Raw genomic sequence first — 24091 nt, forward strand, 5'->3', positions numbered from 1 at the left:
TGCTAACAGGCATGGAGCAGGTAAGCAGAGAGCCCTGTTATTGCTGGTTGGCATTCCTGTGCCACAGCAGCATCCTGAGCTGCAATGTCACTGACCCCTCACAGCCCTTTGCTTATTCCTGGTGCAGCAGTATCTGCTATGAAATGGGGCTGGGGGTTCCCAGGAAGGGACAGACCCCCATGGGTGTCCCTTCTGTTTGTCTCTTCTACACACAGTGAGTAGAGGCCACCAGGCTGTTGCTCCCCACACAGGTTTAGTCCCGGGCAGGTGCTGCAGCTCGGGATGGGCAGGAACAGGCATCCTGCAGACACCGGACTCCCAACAGCAGCAAGGGAAAAGCAGCCTGTCCCCGAGGAGCTCAGAGCTGTTATAACCCAGGAGTGCTGGATTTGCCTTTCCAGTGGTTCTGCTCTGCTAACACTGAGCCAGCACCACTGCACTGGCTCTTTGGCCCAGTGGAGCTTCAGCTGCAAGATTCCAGCTCCTTCCCTTCCTGCTCCAGTCCCCCCCCCACCCCCCCCGGTGCTGGGCAGCTGCCCCAGGCTGCAGGGAGGCAGGAGCTGGGGAGAGCCCAAAGCACAGAAATCCCCCCACCCTGAGTCAATCCTGCCCCAGCGTCCCACGGTTCATACACAAAATGCTGTTCAAACAGGTTTTATTAGTAGTTCTGACCATACTACATCCTCAAGGAAAAAAAAACAACAACTTAGTTCACAGTGCCAGGCTGAGATGGTGTGGTCAAAAGGGAGAAAATGGGAAAAAAACCCACAAAAATCCAGCGGTGGCTTGTGCCCAGTGTCCACGTGATGGCCAGGCTGGCAGAGCTGAGCCCAGAAAGGGGCTGGACCCCTGCCTGCAGCACATGGACACAATTCCCACTGCCAGCTCAAGAGCTGCTAAAACCCAAAAAAGGCCCAGACAGCATCTACAGCACCAGGGCTGCAGCCTCATCCTTGCACGACCAGGAAAAGCTCCAGGAAGGGGCTGACAGGCCATGTCCCTTCCACCAGGCAGCAACCCCCTGGCCCCACCATGGCTGGAATGGCTCAGCCTGAGCTTTGCTCACAGCACGGACTCTCCCACCAACCTTCCAGGCACGTGCTGGGACAGGAGGGGACCATCTCCCACCTTGAAAGCCACCCAGACTCCCCCAGCTGAGCCAGTGTTTCCACAGCCACTCCTGGCACTACCTGGCTGGAGCCCCCAGCCCTGCTGCAGGCAGCACCTCAAGAGCAAAGACATTCACATCAACTCAGAACAAGCACCCCCCCCATAACACACCTTATTCACAACCACTCAACGAGAAGAGTTGACCTTCCTCTCCCTTCCCAGGCTTTTCTCAGCCTCCCTAGAGAGCTGCAGTGGGTGGGAGCAGGGCTTCTGCTGGGCTGGATTTTCCTCCCTAAGGCACAGGGTGAAAGCAGCAGCACAGGGCTTGATATGTCCCGTGGGACAGGCTGGAGGGGACCTGCACAAAGGAAGGGTCCTGCCTCCTCCCCCTGCCATTTCTGTCCCGCACAGGCTCCTGTCCCCCTTCTCCTGCCCCCTGCACACACAGGTGTGATGAGTTCTACACAAAGACTCCAAAGGGGGCTCAAAGGCAGGGAGAGCCCCTGGCCAGCACAGCAGCCACGGCTGTGGGAAGTTCAGATCAGCCACCAAGCTCCCTGGGCAGCAGCAGGGACACCTCAAACAGCCCCAGGGGCAGGTCAGGGCAGTGCCAGTGTGTAGGGGCACAGCCAGACCCTACAGGGATCCCCGTCAGGTCACAGCCCCTCACCTAATGGTGTCCTGGGCCCTGCCAGGGTGGCTGTGCCAGAGCCAAGGTGGGAACACACCACAAGCAGGGTGGACTCTGCAGCCATCAGGGCTGGGCACCTGGCAGGAGCTGCTGGCAGCAGGGGGCTTTGGGAATTCCTCCCCTGCAGCCTCGCAGCCCGCAGGCCCAGCACAGCTGCCACTCCCTTTCAGGGCAATCCAGGCAGCCATGGAGGAGGGTGACCATGCTCCAGCCTTGCTGCCCACAGGAGCCAGCCAGGGCCCCTGATCACTGACTGCAGGGGTGTTCACAGCCGGTTCCTGCCACCAACAAAACATCTCCTGGGGTACTGACAGAGGTGCCAGAAGCACAGGCAGAGAAGGCAACAAAGCCTCAAGTCCACCCCGGCTCAGGAACCCACAACAGTTTCAGAAGGATCAGCTGGCACCACACAGGGATGTGGCAGCTGGTTCTTCCCCACGAACACTGAGAGAGAGACTTTCTCATGGGTGTTGAATATGTGCTGCCCAGAGGGAAGGAGCCCAGGGACAGAAAAGGGACAGCACACTTCACTGAGGGACTTCTCCAGCCCCCAGGTCCTACCCAGGTGGCTGCAGGCTCAAAGGGGGCTGAGCAGAAGAAGAGCTCCAGAGTGCTGTGACCAGGAACCAGCTGGCCCACGACTCCCAAGCCCAGCGATGGGCAGGGACAGCTGCTGCTGGTGGCTGCAGGCCCCGAGGGAGGGCAGGGGCTGGCCAGCACTGCCCACTGCATGGGCAGACAGGAGATGTGTCCCGTCCATCAGTGCCACAGCCAGAGGTGACAGTGCCCAGACAGACAGACACAGCAGCACAGGCACAGACAGACGTGGAGCTTGGCAGTGACAAGAGCCTTGGGAAGGCTCGTGCAGCTGCCCCATGATGGGAGGGAAGCCAGCACAGAGCATCTGCCTGTGAGCAAAGACAGCTCCCAGCCTGGCCCCCACCCTGCCCAGTGCTGCCCAGAGGGTGGCAGGACCTGGGGCTCTCAGGGTACACGCTGAGCCCTGTGTCAGGCTCCTCTGCTGGCACAGGATGGACGGTCTCCAGGGTAGATTCACTTCTCTTTCCCTATGGGCATCCCTGGTGTTATTCCACGCTCCCTTCTGGGCAGCAACACCTCCTGCCCCATTCCACACTCCCAGCACTCACCAACCATCCCACTCCCAGCAAGGGCTGGATTCAGGGCTCCCCTGCCCCGCAGCTCAGCACCCCCTGAAGACACCGACTGCATCAACCCAGCATCAAACCAGTCCATGTCTCTCTTGCACCGCAGCTGCCACACACCCTCCCTGTGCCCCGTAGCGTGGAGTGCCCAGTAGCACACAACTTACAGGAACACGGAGATCTTGGAAGGAAGTCCTAAACGGCCAAGCCAAAATCCACTGGAGGTGGAGCTTGGGCAGGGCAAACTGTTGTTTTACTACAGAGCACTGTGGATGTGCACTAAACTGGTAGAGCAAGAGCTGCATTGGTTTCCACTGGGAGCCCAGAGAGCAGCAGTTCAGACACCCAAGTCCCTGCAGGAAATCTTCCATATCCCACAGCCTGCCAATGTCCACCCAAACCTCTCCTCAGGAAGAGGGTTCCGATCAGACACCTCGTTTCCATTCAGAGCGAAGGTCCCTTTTCAGGAAGGGCTTTTCTCTTCCACTCCATGCCCCCTCCTTGCTCTGAGACCTGCCTGAAGTGCAGCACAAGCGGGGGATGCCCCGGGCAGGGCTGGCTCCACGCTCACTGCTCCAAGGTGAGGAGGGTTAGAGGCCTGTGAGATCCACGATGGCTTTAATAAAGATGGCGTCATCACGCACGTAGGAGTTCTTGGCTTCCATGACGGAGACGGGGCAGAAGAGGGGGCAGCCACTGGCGATGTTCATCTCCGTGACAGGGCGCTGGAAGGAGGAGGACGTCACGTCGGGGCGGAAGGCATCGATGATGTGCTCCCGGTTGTTCTGGTCCAGGAGCATCAGGGTGACCTGTGGGGGAAGGTGAAAACACAAGGGAGTGACTAAGTAACAGGCACATGGAAGCCCAGCCCAGTGACCTGCTGTAACAGGTGCAGGTACCAGCAGCCACAGCCACCCCGCACAACTGCAATCAGAGAAATGCCTCCAAGTGGGGCCAGCAGAGAATGTCACCTCAGTGACATCCTGCAGAAACCGTCCCACATCTTGCCTGTCACTGCAAACTTCCCTGTGGCAGCACAGGGCTGTCGGACTGATTGAAACCTACACCTTGCTCACAACACCAACACTGCACTCAGGTACTTCCCTGAGCTGCTTTCCCCTGCGAAAGGGAGTGTTCCCTCTCTGCATCTGTGCATGTCTGCTCAGCCTCCACGTGTTCCCCAAACCTGCAGGGCCCAGGAGCTGGGATCTGAGCTCCCGACACCAAGCTCCGAGGCCACCACAAACTTCCCTCCCCTTCAACCCCTGCAGATGCTCTGTGGGGTCCCGAACAACCCGTGTCACCCCCTTGCTCCACAGCACACCTAGTGCTCTCAGCACACCCAGGGAATTCCCAGGGCAGCCAAGACAGAGTCCTTTCTCCTCCTTGCCAAGTGGGCCAGAGCGAGAGTGATGAGAAGCTTGAGTGGGTGCCAAACCAGAGAGGCCCATGGCTGGGCAGAGCGGGCTCTGTCCCAGACCCACCTTCTGGTTGAAGGGCCACCGCAGCAGCGCGTCGTTGGGTCCCTTCATCACCACAAAAAACAAGGACAGGTGGGTCCCACGCCCGGTGCCATCCCCGTTCAAGTACACACGCAGACACATCTTGTAGCCGTACTTGCTGGTGTAGAAAGCTGCCAGAGAGGTGCAGAACAGGAAGAGTGAGGGTCCAACCCAGCATAGCCTGGAACCAGAAGATCCCTCTGAAATTTGAGGGCTCTAAAGTTTGGAATCTGGGAGGAGTCACGTTCGGGTCTTAAAATACCCACACCACAGAGGTGATCTGGCAGTGCAGACCCTGGCCTGGCCAGATGCAGAGCAGGCACTGCTAGCCCTGGGTATTCCTCCTGCCTGCATGAGCACCCCAAAGCTGGAGCTCTGCCGGGGAATTGTGTGAGGAGCTGGTTTCAGGTTACTGCTCACATCTGGGAAATGCCTTCCCAAGAAAACAACCAGATCCCAATGTGCTGCTTGCTCACTGTCCCAGTGTTGGCTCTGTGAGGAGAGCCCCTTCCTCTGACAGATACTTGAGCACTTCCCTAGGTAAGGTTTGGGCTTTATTTTGACATTGTCTCTTGCATAGTTATGCTTTAGGCATTAAAAATATATTTCTGGGGCTCTAATATATATTTCCTCCCCTCCTTAACCATTTTATTGTTGGTTTTACAGTCTCTGAGTATTTTAATTCTAACAAAAGGGTTATGCAAGGATCAGATAGTTCCACCCCCTGCCATGGGCAGGGACACATTCCATTAGACCAGGTGTTCAGGGCCCCAACCAACCTGGCCTTGGCAGCGAAGGACCCACCACAAGCCCCACACGCAGCTGAGACACAAAAGGTTTTGGGGATTTTGCACACCTGGAGAGAAGATGGCAGGTGAGCGGCCTGTTATCGCCTCCTGACGCTTCCTGGCAAACTCCGTTATCTTCCAGATGAAGACCCCGTCATAGGTGGAAGCTTCCATGTTGCGGATCTTCTCCTCCATCTCAGCCATGGCCAGGTCTTTGAGCCCGATGCTCCTCTCCAGCTGCCGGACCTGCTCAGTGGGACACACGGTGCAGCCTGGTCAGAAACACGCAGGCTCTGAGCCCGGCAAGAGCCGACAACACCGGCACCACCTGCACACACCAGCACACTTCTACAGCCCCTCCAGCACTGCTCCTTAGTGGGAGACCTTCTCCAGAAAAGACAGGGATCATAGGAGGGAGAAATCAAGCAACATAAGCCAATTCATCATGACACTATGCTACAGCTCAGTACTTGAGCTGGAAGCTTTCCCACAGACAGTGGAAAAATTCTCCCAAGGAGCCACTCCGTTGGGTGAGCGGCACGAGAAGTGAGGATAAGGGGAAAAAACCCCCAATAACTCAGCACTGTGACAAAACTAAATTGAGAAAACAAAGAACCTTCACCCTCCGGAAGGTTCGTCCCTGCCAGCTCACACAGGGTCACGCCAGTTGGGCAGCTCCCTTGCCCAGAGAGTACAGGTTCACTGCAAACAGCACAGCTCTGGGTGCCAGGAACACTGGGAGCACTCCACAGGGACTGTGCTGGAGCAGACTGGTGTGGGCAGCTCCTTCACACCTTCAGACTGTGCGTGGCACAATGCTGCAGACAGCAGCAATGAAGGCACTCCTTTGGCAAAGGCAGCACTCCTTTGGAAACATCTGGAAGGCAAATGGCCCCATGGATTCAGGGAGATGCAGTGAAATCCTGGGTGCTCTGGCTCTTGTTGGAAAACTTTGCTGAGGAGGAACCCCTTGGTGTCTGCCCAACTTGATAATTAACACAGATCTGATGCTTTATGCAAGTCAGTTTAGTTCCCAGCTTTTCCAGGGAGCTGCTGAAGGCTGGGCACAGGCACAAAGGGTATTTCAGTTCTGCCTTCAGATTTGTGGAGTTTCAGGGCCAGATGGTGAAGCTCTGCTAGCTCATAACAGGGAAAGGAAATAGGAAACAGCCTCTGCTGGGAGTGCTGGTAGGCCCCAGGTCAGCAGTTACACACCTTGTTGCTCAGTGTTTCGATTTTCTCCTGGTCCAGCCGGTGCTGGCGGCTGTAGGCTTCGGCTGTCAGGGACACTCTCTCCACCTCCCGGTTCAGCACACAGACAATGTTCTCAAAGGTCACTGTTTTCCTCTCCAGGGCCTCACACCTTCCTAAGAGCTGCAGGGACCGAGACAGCTCTGACTCTGAGCACAGTGAGTTTGCTGCCAGCAGTGGGGAGTTGTTTTGCGATGAGGAAAGCGCAGGAAGGGGTTTCAGGTCCCCAGCACCAGCCCTGAGGCTGAGCACAGAGCTCAGCAGCATGTAGAGATGCTCCGTCAAACACTTGCTTTCATGTTCCAGGAGCTTTTCATTTTCCACCTACACGAAGAGAAACACATCCCCTATTCGGCCTGCACAATTTACAGTCACCATTCACAGAACAAATTCCTCCTCTCGAGGTCACGACACCAGTTTTAAATTATAAAGGGAAAAAAACAAAGAAAGAGATAAAAAATGTGTTTTGATGGGGGTGGTGTGGGTTTTTGTTTTGTTTTAGAAGCGTTTCAAATCACATACAATGAGGGATGCTGGATACTTCCCCAGCTGTACACATTGGTCTGGCTCTGCCTTCCTCCACCCCCTCGGGTGCTGTTAAGCTCTCTCAGATGAGCTTAACAGCACCAAAGGACAAGCCTCACATAACCCCCCTAGAGGAGAGATTTATATGAACATCACCAGTGGGAGCTCAGAAAACTAAGTGACATGGAGAAATATGTCCTGGCCATGGAGAAATATGTTCTTTGCTTACAGAATCACAAACTTGTTTGGGTTGGAAGAGACCTTAAAAGCTCATCCTGTCCCACCCCTGCCATGAGCAGGGACACCTTCCACTAGACCAAGTTGCTCCAAGTCCCGTCTCTTTCCCGTTCTTCTTCTTCTCTGGGCAACCTGTGCCAGGCCCTCACCACCCTCACAGGGAAGAATTTCTTCCTAAGGTCTCATCTAACCCTGTCCTCTGTCAGTTGAAGCCTGTCCCCCTGAAAGCAGCATGACCACCAGAGTCCCAAAGCACTCAAGTAGGAGGAGATTTCATTCCACAGGAAGTTCATAGGATTCTCAGACTCTGCACAGCAGATGATGTGAAGCTCCATGTGCAAAGGGTTTAAAACCTCTCTTTGTTCAACCACCTGAACACAGACACCTGGGCCAGTTTGGGCAACAGCAGCTTGCAGGTGAACTCTAACACTGGGACTGAAAAGCCTCAAGGTAAACCAAGAGAGGAGCCCTTACCACCTCAGCACAGCCCACAGCCTCGAACCGGCAAGGCACTTTGGATCTGCCACAGGTCTTCACATGGTCCCGAAACTAGAAAGGAAAGAAGGAAGGAAGACAGACACTGTTAGATCTGATGTGTCCCCAGTGCTCCCTTTCCATCTCACTGACATCTGGGAAACTGAGCTGAGCTGAAGAACACCCAAGGCTAATCACTAGCTGTCACCATGCTTGGCTAAACCTGGGCACTGTCTGCCATCAGGCATGACTTTCACTGTATAGACATACAGCCCTGATCTCTGAAGAAAGCTTAATTTCTCCTTCTCTTGATGTCTGGGAGGTCTCACTGTTCACCTGCACATACAAGAGAGAAAAAGCAACCAGCACATGTACAAGCTGCACATGCTGAGCAATAACCTTCCCTGAGGGCTGAGGAAAGGGAGGCAGAGGGAACAACCCCACAAAACAGGGACACATTTCATTTTGGGCACTTCACATAACACTGGTCAGGACGTGCCACAGGTTGGTATTTTTACCTCCATCCCAGCATTATATTTCTGCAGAGAGGTGCCACTAACACCCCAGCACTGAGATGACTTGTTCGGGTTCCCACACAGCATATGATTAATCCACCAAGCACTGGCACAGCATCAGCTTGAGTTTGATACACCTCTCAACAGATACCAGAATTCTGTTCTGAACAACCATCATATTCCCCACTTAACTCCTACATCTGCTACAACAGATGTCGATTAAAACTGGTTTTAAACCACATTTTTAAAGGCTTCTAGATCCATCTGGCTTGTGTAATGTGTCAGGTTACTCAGAGTTAACACGGCTGCAGATAATCAACAAGAGTTTGGAGAGGTAAATGAAGGAGTTAATATTTAAACACAGAGTAGATCACCCATGGGGATCCCATGAGCCAGCTCTTTGCAGGGCTTCAGCTCCAGCCTGCAGACAAGCAGGGCTGTACCCAAAACTCCAGCCCCCTGACAAGCTGGGCTGCCTCGCCAGCCCCCAGCCGTGCCCTACACTGCCCATTTAGAAGAACTCTTCTGCTCCTCTTTTTGCTGCCTCTGTTCCCTTGCCCTGCTACTAAAAACATCTGCCCGTAGCAGGCAGGATGGTTTCAGATGAATGTGCATTCTGAATATGTTTTTCCGAAACTTTAATTTTTCAGACTTGTGAGCCTTGTCCCAGGAGCCAGCAGCACAGAGATCCTACATACATGGATTCCATTAGATGGTTAATTAGAAATCAATTAATATAGCTGGAGATAGGCTCCCTTGCCATAATTGCAGGACACAAACCCATGAGTGTGCTTTTGCCACAAAGGCTTTGCTCCCAGACATGAGGTGCCATCAGCAGCACCAGTGCAGACCTGCAAGCGCTGGTGAGTCACGTTCCCTCACACCCACCCAGCACTTTCAGCCTTATGGAAAGGTCACATCCACACTAACAGCTGCCACTCCATCATTCTCTCCACTCCACTTCCTAACGGACTCAGTTTTCCTCCTTGTTCCCAGAATGCCAAGCTCAGCCCATAAGGACAAACACCTCCACGGCACAGGGTTGGATGGATACCTTCTCCCTGGGAATCTTCTTCCCACAGCCTTCGCAAGTCAGCGGGAATTCAGGGCAGACTTCATCATGAGCCTGTGAAAAAATGAACATGAGATATTTGTCCTCTACATAAAAGCCCCATTGAGGGTTGGTTTATAGTTTATTACAGCTGAGTGCTGTATTTACCAACCTACACACAAGACCTTGGTCATGCTGATCACTCTGCACTGCTAACTCATCCTGTGACTTCCAGGTTACCCCAATTTTGGGTTTCTATGTAGACTCAACCTCCATTTAAAAGCTGCTATAATGATTTAAAAAAAAAAATCAAATTACTGCTTTGATGGCCAAGATAATCAACAGGAAGTTCCATTTACGGCTCTGCCAGAAGACACGTAGGGGCAGGTTGAGTGAAGTCAGCCACTACCTCAGCAGGATAATTTGGATAATTTTTCCACTGTAATGGTTATCAGTCAGTTGAGGCATGGGCCCAGCACTGGCTCATCCCACGCCAGGCTGAGTTGTCTGATTGTATCTTCCCATTTGAATCAGAATACCATTTTTCTAGCAGAAAGAAAATATTTTTAAACTGTTTCATTTAGCAGTCCCTGCACACAAGCACCTGTCCCTGCAGCCAGAGCTCATGGGTTGTGTGATGGCCAGAGGGGCTGAGCAACTGATCAGGGCAACATGATCCTCTGTCCTCAGCAGACTCTTGGGCAGCAACACCAACTAAATTGGGAATGCTGGAATATGCCCCAGCTTCTCTGTCGTTTCCACACTGCCTAACCCTTCTCTTTACACACTGACCAGTTGAAATTAGGCATTGGAAACACCATGAATATGCAGATCAAAATTCAGATTAAAAGATAAGGGCACTGAAGTCTCCTGCCATGGTAGAGACAGAAAATATACCAACAAGGAGCATTTCTAATGCAGCTGTCTGAAATGAGAGGTTTGAAAACTTGTTCACATTTAGTCTCTATTGACAGAAGGTCCTGTCTTGGGGCAGGGCGAGGGGGGGAAACACGTACGGGGAAAACTTCACCCTGTTACACATCAGAAAGCGGAAAGTGAAACCACCAGTGGCTCAGCGTCGGCTTCTTGGTCACTCTCTCCTTTTTATGCTTTAAGTGAGTAGCCAGGCTCAGAGCTTCACTGCATGTCTCTGGTGACCAGCCAGCCCGCAGGGTTTGCGGGGGGCACTGCTGCCCACACGGACACTCTTCCTGCACACACAACTCTGCCTGTGCAGGAGGAGGCCAAGTGCCTGCCTTCATCCCACTCACTCAGAGGGGCTGAGCCCTTTCTTCTACCCACCTAGTGCTCTCCTGTGCTAGAAACACCTGATAGCATCTCCCCCATGACCCACAAAGCACCCGGCAGAAGGACAGACGGTCTGGCTGAAGGAAGGAAACTTCACTGTAGAGACAACTATTTTAAAAGAGAGTATTTTAAACTTATGGTCTCCCATGCTAACGTGCTGAGTGTGAAACTACCACCCCCTCCACACTCCCCACCTCCCAGCATTTATCCTCCATTCCAACTCCCGGCAGCACCACACCCAAGAGCAGGCAGCCCTGCCTGCAGCACAGGAAGGAAACCAGCCCTGCTGAGCTCACAGTGCAACTGCTCCCTATGTAAACGATTTAAGACACCCAGTAGCTTCAGCCAGCGCAGATCCAAACCTCCAGACAAACATTTCTGTATAAACAGTTACAGGCTCTTCTGGAATCCCTTGTTCCTCCCACCCCACGTGGGTGTCAGAACAGAGATGGATGGTATCAGTGCCGGAAGAAATCCACCCCACCCCGGAGCCAACGAGAGCAGAGGTTGGCACTTGAGCCTCATCTGCCACACTCCACTCCCACAGGAATGGGACAATCCCTCTGTTTACACCTTTCCTAAACCCACATCTGTGAGCCCCTGCTACAGGGATGAGCACCACTGTCATCCAGGCATTCGCTGGGAATGTTTTCAGGAGCTCTGGAAAGCCATGGCTGCGAGCAGGGCTAGGCAAGAGCTGGCCCTCTCCCAGAAGGAACTAGAGTGGAAATCAAGTTAGACAGGGGTCAGAGGGAGGGGACAGCCATGGAAGAATTAAAGGGGGGCTGGAAGACAACAGTTTGGCTCAGACCTTCAGGGCTAATCTCTGGTTACCTCAGTGTTGATTCTCACCCACTGAGGCACACGCCAGCCTGCAGCATCCAACAGCAGGAGCAGGAAAATCAACCCAGGTTAAAAGCCTGTCAGCAACATCTGGCTCTTCCCACCCAATTAAAACCAAAACTGCTGATTGATCCGCACATCGATTTCACTCCCTAATAATAAACAGCGAGACAATCCCACAGCAGCCTGTCCATCACCCACCACCAGCAGACAGGTAATTCTCTGGAGGGGCAGCACCAATCTCTGTTCTCTGGGATCAGTGACAGAACCCCAGGTAATGCCTGGAGCTGCGCCAGGGGAGGTTTAGGTTAAATACTCGGAAAAGGTTCTTCCCCCATGGGGTGGTTGGGCACTGCCCAGGCTCCCCAGGGCAGTGGGCACGGCCCCAAGGCTGACAGAGCTCAAGGAGTGTTTGGACAGTGCTCTCAGGGACAGGGTGGGATTGTTGGGGTGTCCTGGGCAGAGTCAAGACCTGGACCGGATGGTTCTGTGGGTCAGTTCCAGCTTGGGATATTCTATGGTTCTATCACAAAGCCAGGATGAGCTGCTCCCCTCTCTCTCTGCCTCAGACAAAAGCGAAAGCTGCAGTTTAATCTCATTGCCACTTCACTTCTTAGGGTGTCGCTAAACTTGACTTCAACTATGGAAGAGGCTTCTGCTGGAAATCATTATCCCCATGCCCTGGTGGCAGAGCAGGAGGTGCCCCTGCTGCCCAGCTGCTCTGCTCGTAACCTGCCACATCCACACAGGTCCAGTTTTAAGGTGCTCTTGTAACCACACTGGGAATCCACCAGTGTGACACAGGGTTCCCCCTCCAGCAAAGCGACAAGGCAGGTGGCTGGGAAACACCACTGTTGAAGCAGCTGCTGCAAGATACCTCTGCCAGAGCCTGCGGGAAGGTCACAGCAAAGGGCAGGGCTGGCAGAGGGACGAGGGACAGAAGGACAGGCTCACAGTGAGCTGCACCCTGCAGCCCTCCTGCAAAGTCTCCTGGTCTTGGAAAGTCAGTCCGTTAGTCTGCTCTGAGCACAACAGCAACCATAAGCAGACACAGCTCAAGGGCTTGGCAGCGGGATGGGAGCAACAAAAATGAAGGAAAACTACCAGGACAGCAGAGGAAAGCCAGGTGCCACGGCACAGAGCACACTGGTGACTGTCAGGGCTTGGGCAGTCTCCAGCCCCAGCACTGCCATGTCCAGCACTTGCTCCTTCACCATCTTAGCCTGGCTACAAGGAAAAGGATGGGCCAGTGCAATTGTAGAGGAAAATGGGTCTCCAGTGTAAAAGAGAGGGTTTTGAGGGAACCTGAATCCATTGTGCCAAGAAGCATGAGTTGTTTTGTGCACCTCTCCCAGTTCCCCAGGGGCTCCAGAGTCTCCAAGATGGGAATGTGCCACACAAGGCAGATACTTTGGGATGTCCTGCTCCTCTGAAGTCACCAAACCCTTCCATACCAGAGCTCCTCCTGCCAGGAGAGTCCTAAGCTGATTCTATGCCAGGCCTGCTTCAACCTTTCCCCATGCAGGTGGGCTGGGCTACCAGGCCCATCGTGACCACAGGCTCAGTCCTTGTGCTACTGCATGGAACCAGCAACACAAGGCTGGAAAGCAGGAACCCAGTCTGTAATTCCCAGTGCCAAGTGGGAATGGGAGCTTTCTGAGGCTCACACAAACTGGTGCCAGACGCAAACTTCTCCCTCTGCTGGGACATGCTGGTGACAGATCCAAGCAAGTTCACCTGGCACCACAAATAATCAAACCTCAAAGAAACTGTCAAAACCAAGGACGAAGCTCCTATCAGTAGCTGCTGTTGGCTCCAGCTGAGTGGGTGTAGGGCAGCAAGGGCACGGCAACACAGCACTCCCTCACTGCTGCCCAGTGCCCATCCGAGCTGATGACAGAAGTGATGCCAGGAACTCTTGCTTTTGGCATTGATGTTTTACTCATCAGCTTTTAGGGCTGATGTGAGAGAGGCTTTGCTTTGGGGCTTGTTGGCAGAGGGACACCAAAGCAGCATTCAGGCACTGAAGACAGGTGTGAAGGCAAGAGCAGGTTCTGAAGGCAGAAAAGGGTATGAGATGCATTTGAAGCAGCATCAGGTTTTCCATCATTTCCTAAAACAGACTCTGCCTTTCCCTGGTTGCTTTCAACTAGACAAGTATGAGGTGGTGGCACAATCCAGCATGCTTTTTCCAAATCCCTCTATCATCACAGAGGAATGATTTTCCTAGGGAAACTCTACTCCAAAACAGAGCCAGGGCTGGACCCCCAGGGCATTTTAGATCAGCCTGAGTCTGACCCTGCCCTGGTCCAGCTCCACTGTCACCTTGGACATGGCCAGCTGCACTGCAAAACCAAAAGGACTAAATCTGCTTGCCAAGGAAATTAAAAATCATGGCGCTGGACTACACTGAGTCTCCTTAAACAGCTGGTTGACACGTAAGGAAGGGTCAAAGCAACTGGGAACATCTGATTAGAGACAACTCTGCAGGTCTTCCAGGCTACAACTAACAGTCACAGTCCCGGTCGTGTCAAAACGCCCAAGATGTGCTGTTCACACCCAAAGAGGTCACTACTGGAGAACACCCTGTCACCAGGGAGGTGACATCAGTCACACCGCCACACTAAGGGTGCCAGGCACCAGCAGGTTTGTAGCCAGGATCTGAATTCCCCTCTGATGGTATTTCTGCTGTGTGCTTGCGGGGGTGCTGCGGGGCTGGCGGCCGCACTCCAAGGAAGAACTGCACTGTGCAGTGACTGAGCACTGGGACAGGCTGCCCAGAGATGGTGTGGAGTCTCCCTCACTGGAGATATTCTGGAACCATCTGGACACAGTCCTGTGCCACGTGCTCTGAGATGACCCTGCCTGAGCAGGGAGGTTGGGCCATATGAGCCGCTGTGGTCTCTTCGAACCCTACCCACCCTGTGACTCTGTGAAACCACTGCCCATACTGACCAGCTCCCAGGACAACACTCCTGGAAAGAATCTCCCTCCTTTCTAGCAGCACTTTCACCAGCACTCAAAGCTTCACCTTAATCACTCAGATCACACGGAACAGCCTCAGGATGAAGTTCTCATGGGTCTACCTGACCTCCACACCAGGAAGGGTGGTGCTGGCACTGGCCGAGCTCTGGGAGCTGCAGATGGTGGGCAGGGGCAAGGGTGGCTCCTCTGCCCCGCAGGCAGTGTGGAGATGCAGGCTATGAACAGAAGGGTTCTTACAGCATGAGGCTGAGGACACCACTGGAACTCAGAAAAGGGGAGATAAGACAAATATTTCAATGGGGAGAGGTGTCTTTTACACGCTGGAGAGGCTGAGCCTGTGGTGAGCAGCTTAATTTCAAACTCAATTTCTCTCTGCTGTCCAAGAGGTTGGAAGTGCCCAAGGGTGTGTGTGTGTGTGATTATGGCTTTGGCTCCTGCCAGACACCTGGAGCCCAAGGAACATCTGCCTGGCCCCACAACCCCCCCAGCTGCATGCATGGCAAGGGGTTTCCTCAAGGTGTAGAAGGGACACACAGCACTCACCTCCACTTCAAATTTGTGACTGACAGCTTTTCATTCTCCAATAGGTAGATGCCAAAACTGTTAATTTTTGGGCCACCACAAGAAGACTGAGCTGGTTTTAGAAACGAAGAGCAGACCCTCTACAGCCGGGGCTTTCCAACCTCCTCCCACGCACGCTCTCTGGCACTCCCACCACGGGCTTGGAAGGGAAACCGCCTGGGGCCTGGGCAGCCAGCTACACAAACTACTGCGGGGACTGTAAGGGAAGCTGGGCTGTGTCTGTGGGCCTCGGCTCCAGCTCTGGAAAATAAAGATGTGTCAGATCCCTTTTACCAAAGCAGCAGGTCCTTTTGGTCACCTGCACATGCAAGTCAGGGATTCTCCCACCAGAAAGTGGTCTGGTCCTGCTGCTCAGGCTGGAGCTGGCTGCAAACTGCACTTCACCTCCAGGTCAGAACTTGGAGCCAAAATCTTCAGAAAAAGACAATAAATGCTGTACTGAGTTTTAAAGAGAAGGCTGGTCACGCTGATACAGCATCACCGTGCCTGCCACAGCATCTTGAGTGTTGTACCCCACACAGACAACACTGATACAACACTCAGAGGTACATCTTTGGAGTAGCAGGAGCCAGGTGAAGGAGCTCCAAAGACCAGCACCTCTGCTCTGAGCAATGTGCAAAAGCCTGAAGATGAAGTTTCCGTCTCAGCTGAAAATCACCCCTTTCCTGGGGTACAGCTGGGAAGGGGGGGCATGACAAGATGATGGGGCAGTAGGAGGCCCTGACTCAGGGGACAGTTTTCCCTACATGAGGTGCAGTAGGGGTTCTCCAGCATCTCTCAGTAAGAACACTGGGCAGGAAAGAACTGCCCAGTTACCTTGTTCTCCTGGTCCCAGGAAGCCCAGAAGGAACATCCTTTCTGACACCACAGGCTTTGGAATAACATCGCTTGAGTTCTGAGTCTTGAACTTTCCACAGCCTTCCAAGCTTCACTTACAGTGAACTCTCTAAAACCAAGGTGTCAACAACAAACTCAAGGAAAACACACCCCCTCCAGCATGGATTAGGCCAAGTTATCCCCACAGCTGACAGTCACTGCCTCAGGAGCTGAGCCAATCTGTTTTCCTACAACTGCCCCATAAAACTCAATTTAAATACTGCTGTCAGGATTAAGCTTAAAAATTAGTTCTTCTTCCTAAACTTGGTCAATTCAAGTTCCTTATGTCTCAAATAATTCTGTTTCTTCCCAGCTGAAGGGGCACAGTTAAATCCCCTGTCTGGGGCAACCAAGGGGAATGCCAAGGCTGACCCCCCTCCACAGCCCCCTCCTCCCATTCCAGCCCTGGAGGGAGGGTGAAGAATGGGAGCTGGTGGGATGAAAAGCAAAAATATGAGAACTGAGGATATGTTGATAAAACAAGAGAGGGGCGTGGGCAGCTGGAGGTACTGCAAGGCAAGAGGAGAAATGCATCAGAGCCGAGGTACCACAAACTCCCTCTGCCTGGATACCACTGGGCACATTTTGGGCTCTTTGCTTTTGTTCTAACAGGCTGGTTTTAGTTTCTGCATCCCTTCTCAGACTTTCCACTGAATCTAAAGGCTCACAGCCTTCTGTTCTGTATGTACATGCAGGTAGACTCATCAGGAAACCCATACAGGAAACAAGGTCACTAATGAGAGAAAAAACCCTTCAGCCCCACCACAAACTGCTTTATTCAAATACCACTCAATATTTACAAAGGCTGAAAAATGCACTTTTAAACCTAGACTTAAGTTTTCATGCGGTCCACAGAGCTTGAAGCAGAAGTGCAAGTCATGACCAAGCAGACTGCACTCGTTCAGTTTTGTATGTCCCTTCAAGAGGTGAACTCTAGTCTGCCTGAACAGAAAGCAAAACTGACATCAGCTCTATTCATTTTTTTGAAGCTTGAGCTTTCCAGCTGCAGAACATTTTTACCCTGTGCGTGCCCTGATAAGATTAACAAACCAGAAATGACAGTATCTCTTGATTTGCAAGGGGGGAGCAGCCTCTCTCAGTACAACACATGATTTTTAAATTAGCAAACAATGAATTCACTCTGAGGGACTTTCCATGTCCTGTCGGAAATAGCTCTGAGGGACTTTCCAGAGTGGGAGCGCTGAGCCGCTGCAGGACTTTACCCACAGCGTAGCTACGGATGCAACACTCCTGCACCAGGCAGCTCTAGGCTGCGGCCCTGAAGGCTGGGTTTAACTAGTCCACAGTACTGAGAGGCTCTGGGCCAACGCAGCCGTTCGGTGCCTCTTTTCCCAGCCACATGGCTCTGACAGCATGGAGACAGCCAGCACTGACTAAATGCCACAGCTCTTTGGCAGGCAGCTGGGAGGAGATAACACAGGCCAGACCTTGCCTCCTCCCACCAGTTCCCAGGAAAGAACCAGCTTCTCCCAAGACAGCACAAAATAACCTCCTCCCTTAGGCTGAATGCCACCGGACAGGCAGGAGAGGCAAATCAACCGTGAGAGGAACCAGCTAGCACTGCTCCAAACCCCCACAACCCTCACACAGGACTGCCCTAAGACTCACAAAAACAAGGACAGTGGAGACTCACAAACCACTGGCAGGGGAGAGGTGTGCCACAGACCCACAAGCTATGGGGCCCACCTCTTTCAAACACCCTTTGTCTGAGCAAACACCAAACTGGGGCTTGGGAAGATCAGGTACAAAGTAAAAAAGAGGCACAGCCTCATCCATTCAGGAGCTCTTCAGCAGCTGTATGTAAGGTTCTGGGGCATCACACACACCTGCAGCCCTGCAAGAAGTCAGCCTGATCCCGGGACAGCTCCCTGCTCCTCTGAAATCCCAGGGGGAGCCCTGGCCAGACACAAGCAGTCAAATATTTTTAGGCCACACAGGGAGGATCTTTGGCAGCAGATGATTTTTGCTGAGCTCTGCAGGAACATGTTAAGATTTTTCTTAAACCCAGAAGAAGAAGTTCAGCAGAGCTCATCAGCCACAGCACATTCAGCACTGGAAGCTGCTGACAGGCGTAATCTGGTTTAGTCTAATGGAGATGAGCTCACTCTAATCATTGCAGAGGGCATCAGGCTTATGGACACCAGCAGAAATTGAAGCATGAAGCAAACAATCTGCAGGCACCACCAGCACAGCCTGAACCTTGGAATCAGGGTACACCCTGTTCCCTGAAATGCAACCCCCAAACCCTCCATGCTGCAGCAGTGTTAAGCTTTTCACTTGACATTTCTTGTCCCACATCCACACCATGAGTCTCTCACAGATCTATGAATGGGGGTTCACAGCAGCAGAACCATTTAGTACCAACACCCTCATCCTCTAGACTGAACTTTGAGCACACAGCAGAAGGCTCAGAGAGCAGGACAAGGAAGCAGAGCTCCAGAAGCACCTCCTTGCTAAAAGGTTCAGCAGCCTGGGCTGAAAGCTCAGGCCTGATGCACAGCTGTTGCTTCTTCCTTCCACCTTGCAATGGCATCATAGAGAGAATCCCAACGTTAGCCTCGACAAACCAAGGTTAAACCTGTTCCTGACACACATCTCAGTCACTATCAGAGCTCTGTGAACCACAAGGCTATGATCTTTACCTGGGGCAAGTGTTAGAGGGAAATAAAATCCCTCTTATCTCAATCCCTCCACATGGTGGTTCTGCCATTCCAAGAGGGATGATAAAACTATCCTTCAGGAGCACCAAAGCTTCACAGGTGAATATAGATTCACGTGCTATGGACGAGGTGCCCACGGCCACAACTAAAACCTGGATTAAAAAGCTAGTGGGCTCCTTGAGAAGAGCAGAGGTGGAAAAACCAGGCTTGTGGCCCAGAACAGCCTGGGGTGATGGGTGATCAGCCAGTGCTCAGTCCCACTGCCCTGGTAGCTATGGGGACAGCTGAAATAGGGTCACGGCCAGGCCACTTTCCCTGAGCTGATGGATCTGAAGGAGGTTTTAGGTTCATATAATGCAGAGAAATGCACAACAATTTCATGGCACAGCACTGTTTCTTGATAGTCTTTTATAGCAGAAAGGAGCTGGAGACACAGCAGGTGGCTCCCATCATGGAAGGGACACGTTCGCAAGCAAACCTGAAACGGTCTCAGTCCAGCCTGTGCCCTCAGCAGGGGATACGAACCCTCACTCTGGGAATCTCGCCAGTTTACAGTGAAGCCCAGGGATTTGACAGCTCCCACCCCGCCCTCAGTGGGCACAGACAACCCCCGAGCCTTCCCTGAACACGGAGGAAAGAGGGATGCAGACATGGCAAGCCCTGGTGTGGCCTGTACCTCGTACTCTTTGATGGTGCCCCTCCAGGTGCAGCCGCTGTTGATGCACATGGCTGGCAGACTCTCCACCTCCCGCCGCGCCGCGTTGTCGGGGAAAGCCTGGAGGGCAAAAAACAAGCAAACCACAAATACTACTGAGGGGTTGCAGTTTTGATCAGGACTCCTAATTCTTTCTGAAGACTCCTCCCAGGCCAGTTGCCCCATCGCAGCCTTGGAGGTGTGCTAATGGCAACCAAATTGCTGTGACAGCATTAAGTAGGGCACTACCACACACACGTGACCTGGATTTCAGCACCGGGGAGGCCAACACACCAGTCACCACTCTCACTACTGAAGAAAAGGGTTCCTAGGAATAAGGGGTTCTCAGAGCCCATGTTTTAAACAAATACTGCAGTTAGTGACACCAGTGATCCGTTAATTTTTTCTTAAGTGCATTTTTTCTTACCGAGCTTGTTTCCAAAATAGAAATTCCTTCTTCGTATATTCCTTCCTGGATACAGCTGGCACACTTTTGAGGTCCAGCACTATCAGACAGAAAAATAATCATCAAACACAACAAAAAGGAATTGATTCATGATTTAGCAATAAAGTGACTTCCGGTAACTTTACAAAATCAAAGTGCTTTTTTTATTTTTAAAACACCACATTGAGCCTTTTCTCGTGTGTATTTTTGATGCCTATTTCTAATTCTTTTCTCTTCTCATGATTAACCATTCTATTAAGCTTCCCTCACTTAAAGGCAGGAGTGAGACAGAACACAAGGAAACTTCTCTGGAAGCCAGCTTGTGCTTAAATCTCTCCCACTTTGACACAACAACCAAATGATGACTTTTAGGAGCATTCAACAGCTGTGATGAAGTCTGAAGGAGATGGGTCATATGCCTGGATTGCCTCCTGAACAGCAAAAACAATCCAGGAAATTGTGGAAAAGGGAACTCTGAAGCAACAATGAAGGCAAGTCAGAGATTAGACATTCCCTTAGAGAAGACGTGATGCTGAACCTCAATGATTAAACACAGCTCCCTCACTGAGAGGGCTCTGAAAATGAGACTTTTCTCTCCTTTTGTATCTTGAAAATACCTTTTCAAGCATTTTGTGTCCATCCTGAAAGCACAACAGTTACCTGATGATTTTCTTCAGGCAATAGGAGCAGTAGCGATGGCCACACTGTGCCTGGAACGGTCGCCTCAGGATGTTCTTGCAATCAGAGCAGAGGTATTTGACCTCCAGTTTAGTTCCCAGGATCTCCTTTGCAAACCCAGGCTGGCTTACATCCAAAGAACCAGGTGGAGAAGAGTTTGCTGCTGCCATGTGAACGAAAAGTTCTGGCTGTATCTCCAAAGACTGAAAATAAAAGAATTTCCCCTATTTGATTATAACAGCATGGGGGTGATTTTTCATATGAACACATTACTCACAGCATGTTACGCTGGCCCCCAAACCCCACCAACACAGGCAAACACACTGATGTAAACCACATCACACGCCTACTTTCACCTGGCTAAAAACATGGGAGGAAACTTGAATTTTAGAACTAAATCCAGAACAAAGAGACAGAGTGGACAGATCTCATAAAACCCCCTGTCCAAGTTGACTGAAATGCAGCCTGTTCAGAGAAATCACGGCTTCTGGCCCCAAACAAGGTAAAAAACTGTCCTAAACCTGATGAGGAATACAATAAATGGCCTCAGTCCACCAAGAACCTGTTGACACTGAGTGAGGTGACCACAGCCTACCAATGTTTGTTCTCATGCCTGTCAGAAAGCACCAAAATTCTGCTTCAAGGCAGCTGGTCCCAGGGACACATAATGCAGCCCAGATTCACTGGTGATGCTCAAGCAGGCACACATGGCTCTCCATCATCATCATGTCCAGGCTTCGCAAACGAAGATTTGGGAAGGGCTCTACCCACATTTGTTGCAAGACATGGCTCTCCAGAAGGATAGAAAATGAGCACATGAGAGGCACAAGCAAATTGGAAAGGAGAAAAAGAATAAAATGCTTTTGTTTTGACCGCTTATGATGATCTAAAGGTGCATCTCACACATTCATTCACTGAGAGTACATCCCACAACCACCCAGAACGCCCAAGGGAGCATATACATGGAATCTCAGGCTAGTTTGGGTTGGAAGGGACCTGAAAGCTCATTTCATTCCATCCCCTTGCCATGGGCAGGGACACCTTCCACTAGCCCAGGTTGCTCCAAGCCCTGTCCAACCTGGCCTTGGACACTTCCAGGGATCCAGGGGCAGCCACAGCTTCTCTGGGCAACCTGCGCCAGGGTCTCCCCACCCTCACAGCCAAGAATTCCTTCCCAATATCCCATCTAACCCTGCCCTCTGGCAGTGGGAAGCCATTTCACCTTGTCCTGTCCCTCCATCTCTTGTCCCAAGTCCCTCTCCAGCTCTCCTGGAGCCCCTTTAGACACTGGAAGGGGCTCTGAGATCTCCCTGGAGCCTTCTCTTCTCCAGGTGAACACCCCCAGCTCTCCCAGCCTGGCTCCGCCGAAACCCCCAAGAGCGGACACCCCGCGACCCGGGGAGCTCTGTGCCAGACCCAGGAGGGTTCTGTGCCGGCGGGGGCTGCAGGCGGAGGGAGGCCCGTTCCGGCTCCGTCCCCCCGGTCCCCCCGGTGCCCCCCCCGCACTCACCGCCCCTCGCTCCGCACCGGAAACGCCGCCGGGCCCCGCCCCCGGACACGTGTGTGCGCCGGCCCCCGCCCCCGCGCATGGCCACGCCCTCCACATGGCCACGCCCCCACATGGCCACGCCCTCCACATGGCCACGCCTTCCCGCCCACAACGGACAACGGGCAACGGCCCCGCCCTCGACACCGAACGGGACCCACCAAGAACCCCCACACCGACACAATGACTCCGACATAATGACACCGACACAGCGACACACGGAGCCCGACACACGGACCCCCCCCCGCCGACCCCGCCACGCCGACCCCCCGACACACCCACCCCGACACACGGACCCCCCAGCACTGACCCCGACACACCGACCCCCCGACACCGACATACCAACCCCGACGCACCGACAACCCAAGACCCCCACACAGACACCCCCACACCATCACCCATCCCTGCACCTCCAACACCCCCACACCAATCCCTGTCACCCCCCCAACACCCCCACACTGACACCCCTAGTTATGCCTCCTGCCATACCCACTGTCACCCACTGTCAGCCCCTCAGTATCCCTGTCGCCCCCTCACACAGCCCCCACACACCCCCTCTGCCACTTCTCATTTCAGCACCACGTCCCGATGATCCCCCACGGTCCACTACCATATCCCTGCCTCAGGCCACCCCACTGGCAATGAACCCAGCCTCTCGGGAACCCCCATCCACCCCCTGGGTCCCCTTATCCATCCCCAGGGTTCCCTCATCCACCCCCCGGGACCCCCCTAACCCCCTGGGACACCCCATACGCCTCCCTGGGTCCCCTTATCCATCCCCAGGGTCCCCTCATACACCCCCTGGGACTCCCCATACACCCCCCTGGACCCCTTATACACTTCCCGGGACCTCCCATACACCCCCCGGGTCCCCTTATCCACCCCCTGGGACCCCCCTCCACCCCCTGCAGCTGCTGGAAGGGGACCCGGAGGGACTGTGGTGCTCAGCTCCGGGGGCACCCTGACCCCCCCGCAGGGTCCCACCGAGGGACAGACACCCTCCCGCTGCACCCCCCGGGTGAGAAGCCCCGGTCCCTCGGGAGCGGCCCGAGGTGAGCCTTGGCACCCTGAGGAACTGCTTTAAGCCACTTTTGGGCAGCGGTGGGTGCTCCCCTACCTGCGCACAGAGGGCCATAGCCACCCCGCGTCCTGTAGCGCCTTCCCGGGGACACGCGGAGGGGGGAGGCTGGGAAGGGTGGGCGGTGGCAGGACAAACGCCGTGTGAGGAAAGGCGCGGCACAGCCGCGGCGAGGTGCTTTTCGCAGGGGAACTTGCTCAGCGAAAGGTCACCGCGGCAGGATTTGTCACCCGGGGTCCCCAGCCCGCAGTCCCCCGAGCCCGCCTGGGCGCGCGGGCTCCAGGGCTTTACCGCTGGCACTGCGGGGAATTCACCCGGGCTGGGGAAATCCTGCCCGGCCAGAGCCGGGGCAGCCGGCTCAGTGCTGCCCTGACCGAGCCGCCGAGGAGGCTCCCCCGGCAGCGCGGCTGCGAGGACGTGGCCGAGCGGCTCGGGGCTCGGGGCGCGGCGGGGTCGCGGCGGCACCACGTCCTGCTCAGGCTGCCGGGAACGGGACATCCCTGTCGGCACCGGGAATGGCACGAGCAGAGCTCCCCCGCACCGGCACCGCGTCACTCCCTGCACTGCAACCGCACTTTTCCCGGCACACTGCACTGCTCTGGGAACACCAGCATGGAAAGCTCTGCGGGCCTGGAATTCTCGGCTGCGTGATGTCATCCAGCCAAGGAAAACCCTGCCTGCACTTCCTGACCTGCCCGTGACCTGGCAGCAGTGCCGGGGCAGGACGTGCTGTTCCCAAAGGGGCAGGAAACAGCACCCGCTGCGGGACGGGACCACCCGGGGCTGCTTCCAATGACGACGGGATGAGACCAGACCACCTGGGTCTTCTCCCATTCCTGCTGTTGCTTTGCCCCGGCCCCACTGCACGGCCTGCGCCCCGCTGACGTTCCATCTCTCGTCCCACGGTTGCTCTCTCCCGCCCCCCGGGAGCCGGGGCCCGGCGTGTTGCAGTGACGGCTGACAGACGACAGATGACAAACCTCTGTGCTCTCCCGGCGCCTGATTTCCGAGCAGTGCCCAGATCACCATGACCGGGCTCCAGCCACTCCTCCTGCACTTTGTCATGGG

The 24091-nt window shown here is 53.9% G+C and overlaps 1 protein-coding gene across 3 annotated transcripts; it reads right to left on the reverse strand.

Moving 5' to 3' along the window:
• Window positions 1-638: 638 nt before the first annotated feature.
• TRAF2 (TNF receptor associated factor 2) lies at window positions 639-23309 on the reverse strand. 3 transcript variants are annotated; one of them, XM_027703346.1, is made up of 10 exons: window positions 23063-23309; window positions 20382-20602; window positions 19704-19782; window positions 19259-19357; window positions 9311-9382; window positions 7742-7816; window positions 6470-6829; window positions 5323-5500; window positions 4449-4597; window positions 639-3773 (listed from the first exon to the last, which is right to left on the reverse strand). In XM_027703346.1, exons 1-10 carry the CDS (start codon window positions 23078-23080, stop codon window positions 3555-3557), a joined length of 1470 nt encoding a protein of 489 aa, XP_027559147.1. In that variant the 5' UTR covers window positions 23081-23309; the 3' UTR covers window positions 639-3554. The 3 variants fall into 3 exon arrangements, with proteins under 3 accessions (XP_027559147.1, XP_027559150.1, XP_027559149.1); XM_027703349.1 differs by lacking the exon at window positions 23063-23309 and adding an exon at window positions 21910-21974; XM_027703348.1 differs by lacking the exon at window positions 23063-23309 and adding an exon at window positions 21622-21640.
• Between the last annotated feature and the right edge of the window lie 782 nt (window positions 23310-24091).

Source organism: Neopelma chrysocephalum, unplaced genomic scaffold (assembly GCF_003984885.1).
Source record: "Neopelma chrysocephalum unplaced genomic scaffold, ASM398488v2 Primary Assembly neopelma1_226, whole genome shotgun sequence".
Lineage (NCBI taxonomy): Eukaryota > Metazoa > Chordata > Aves > Passeriformes > Pipridae > Neopelma > Neopelma chrysocephalum.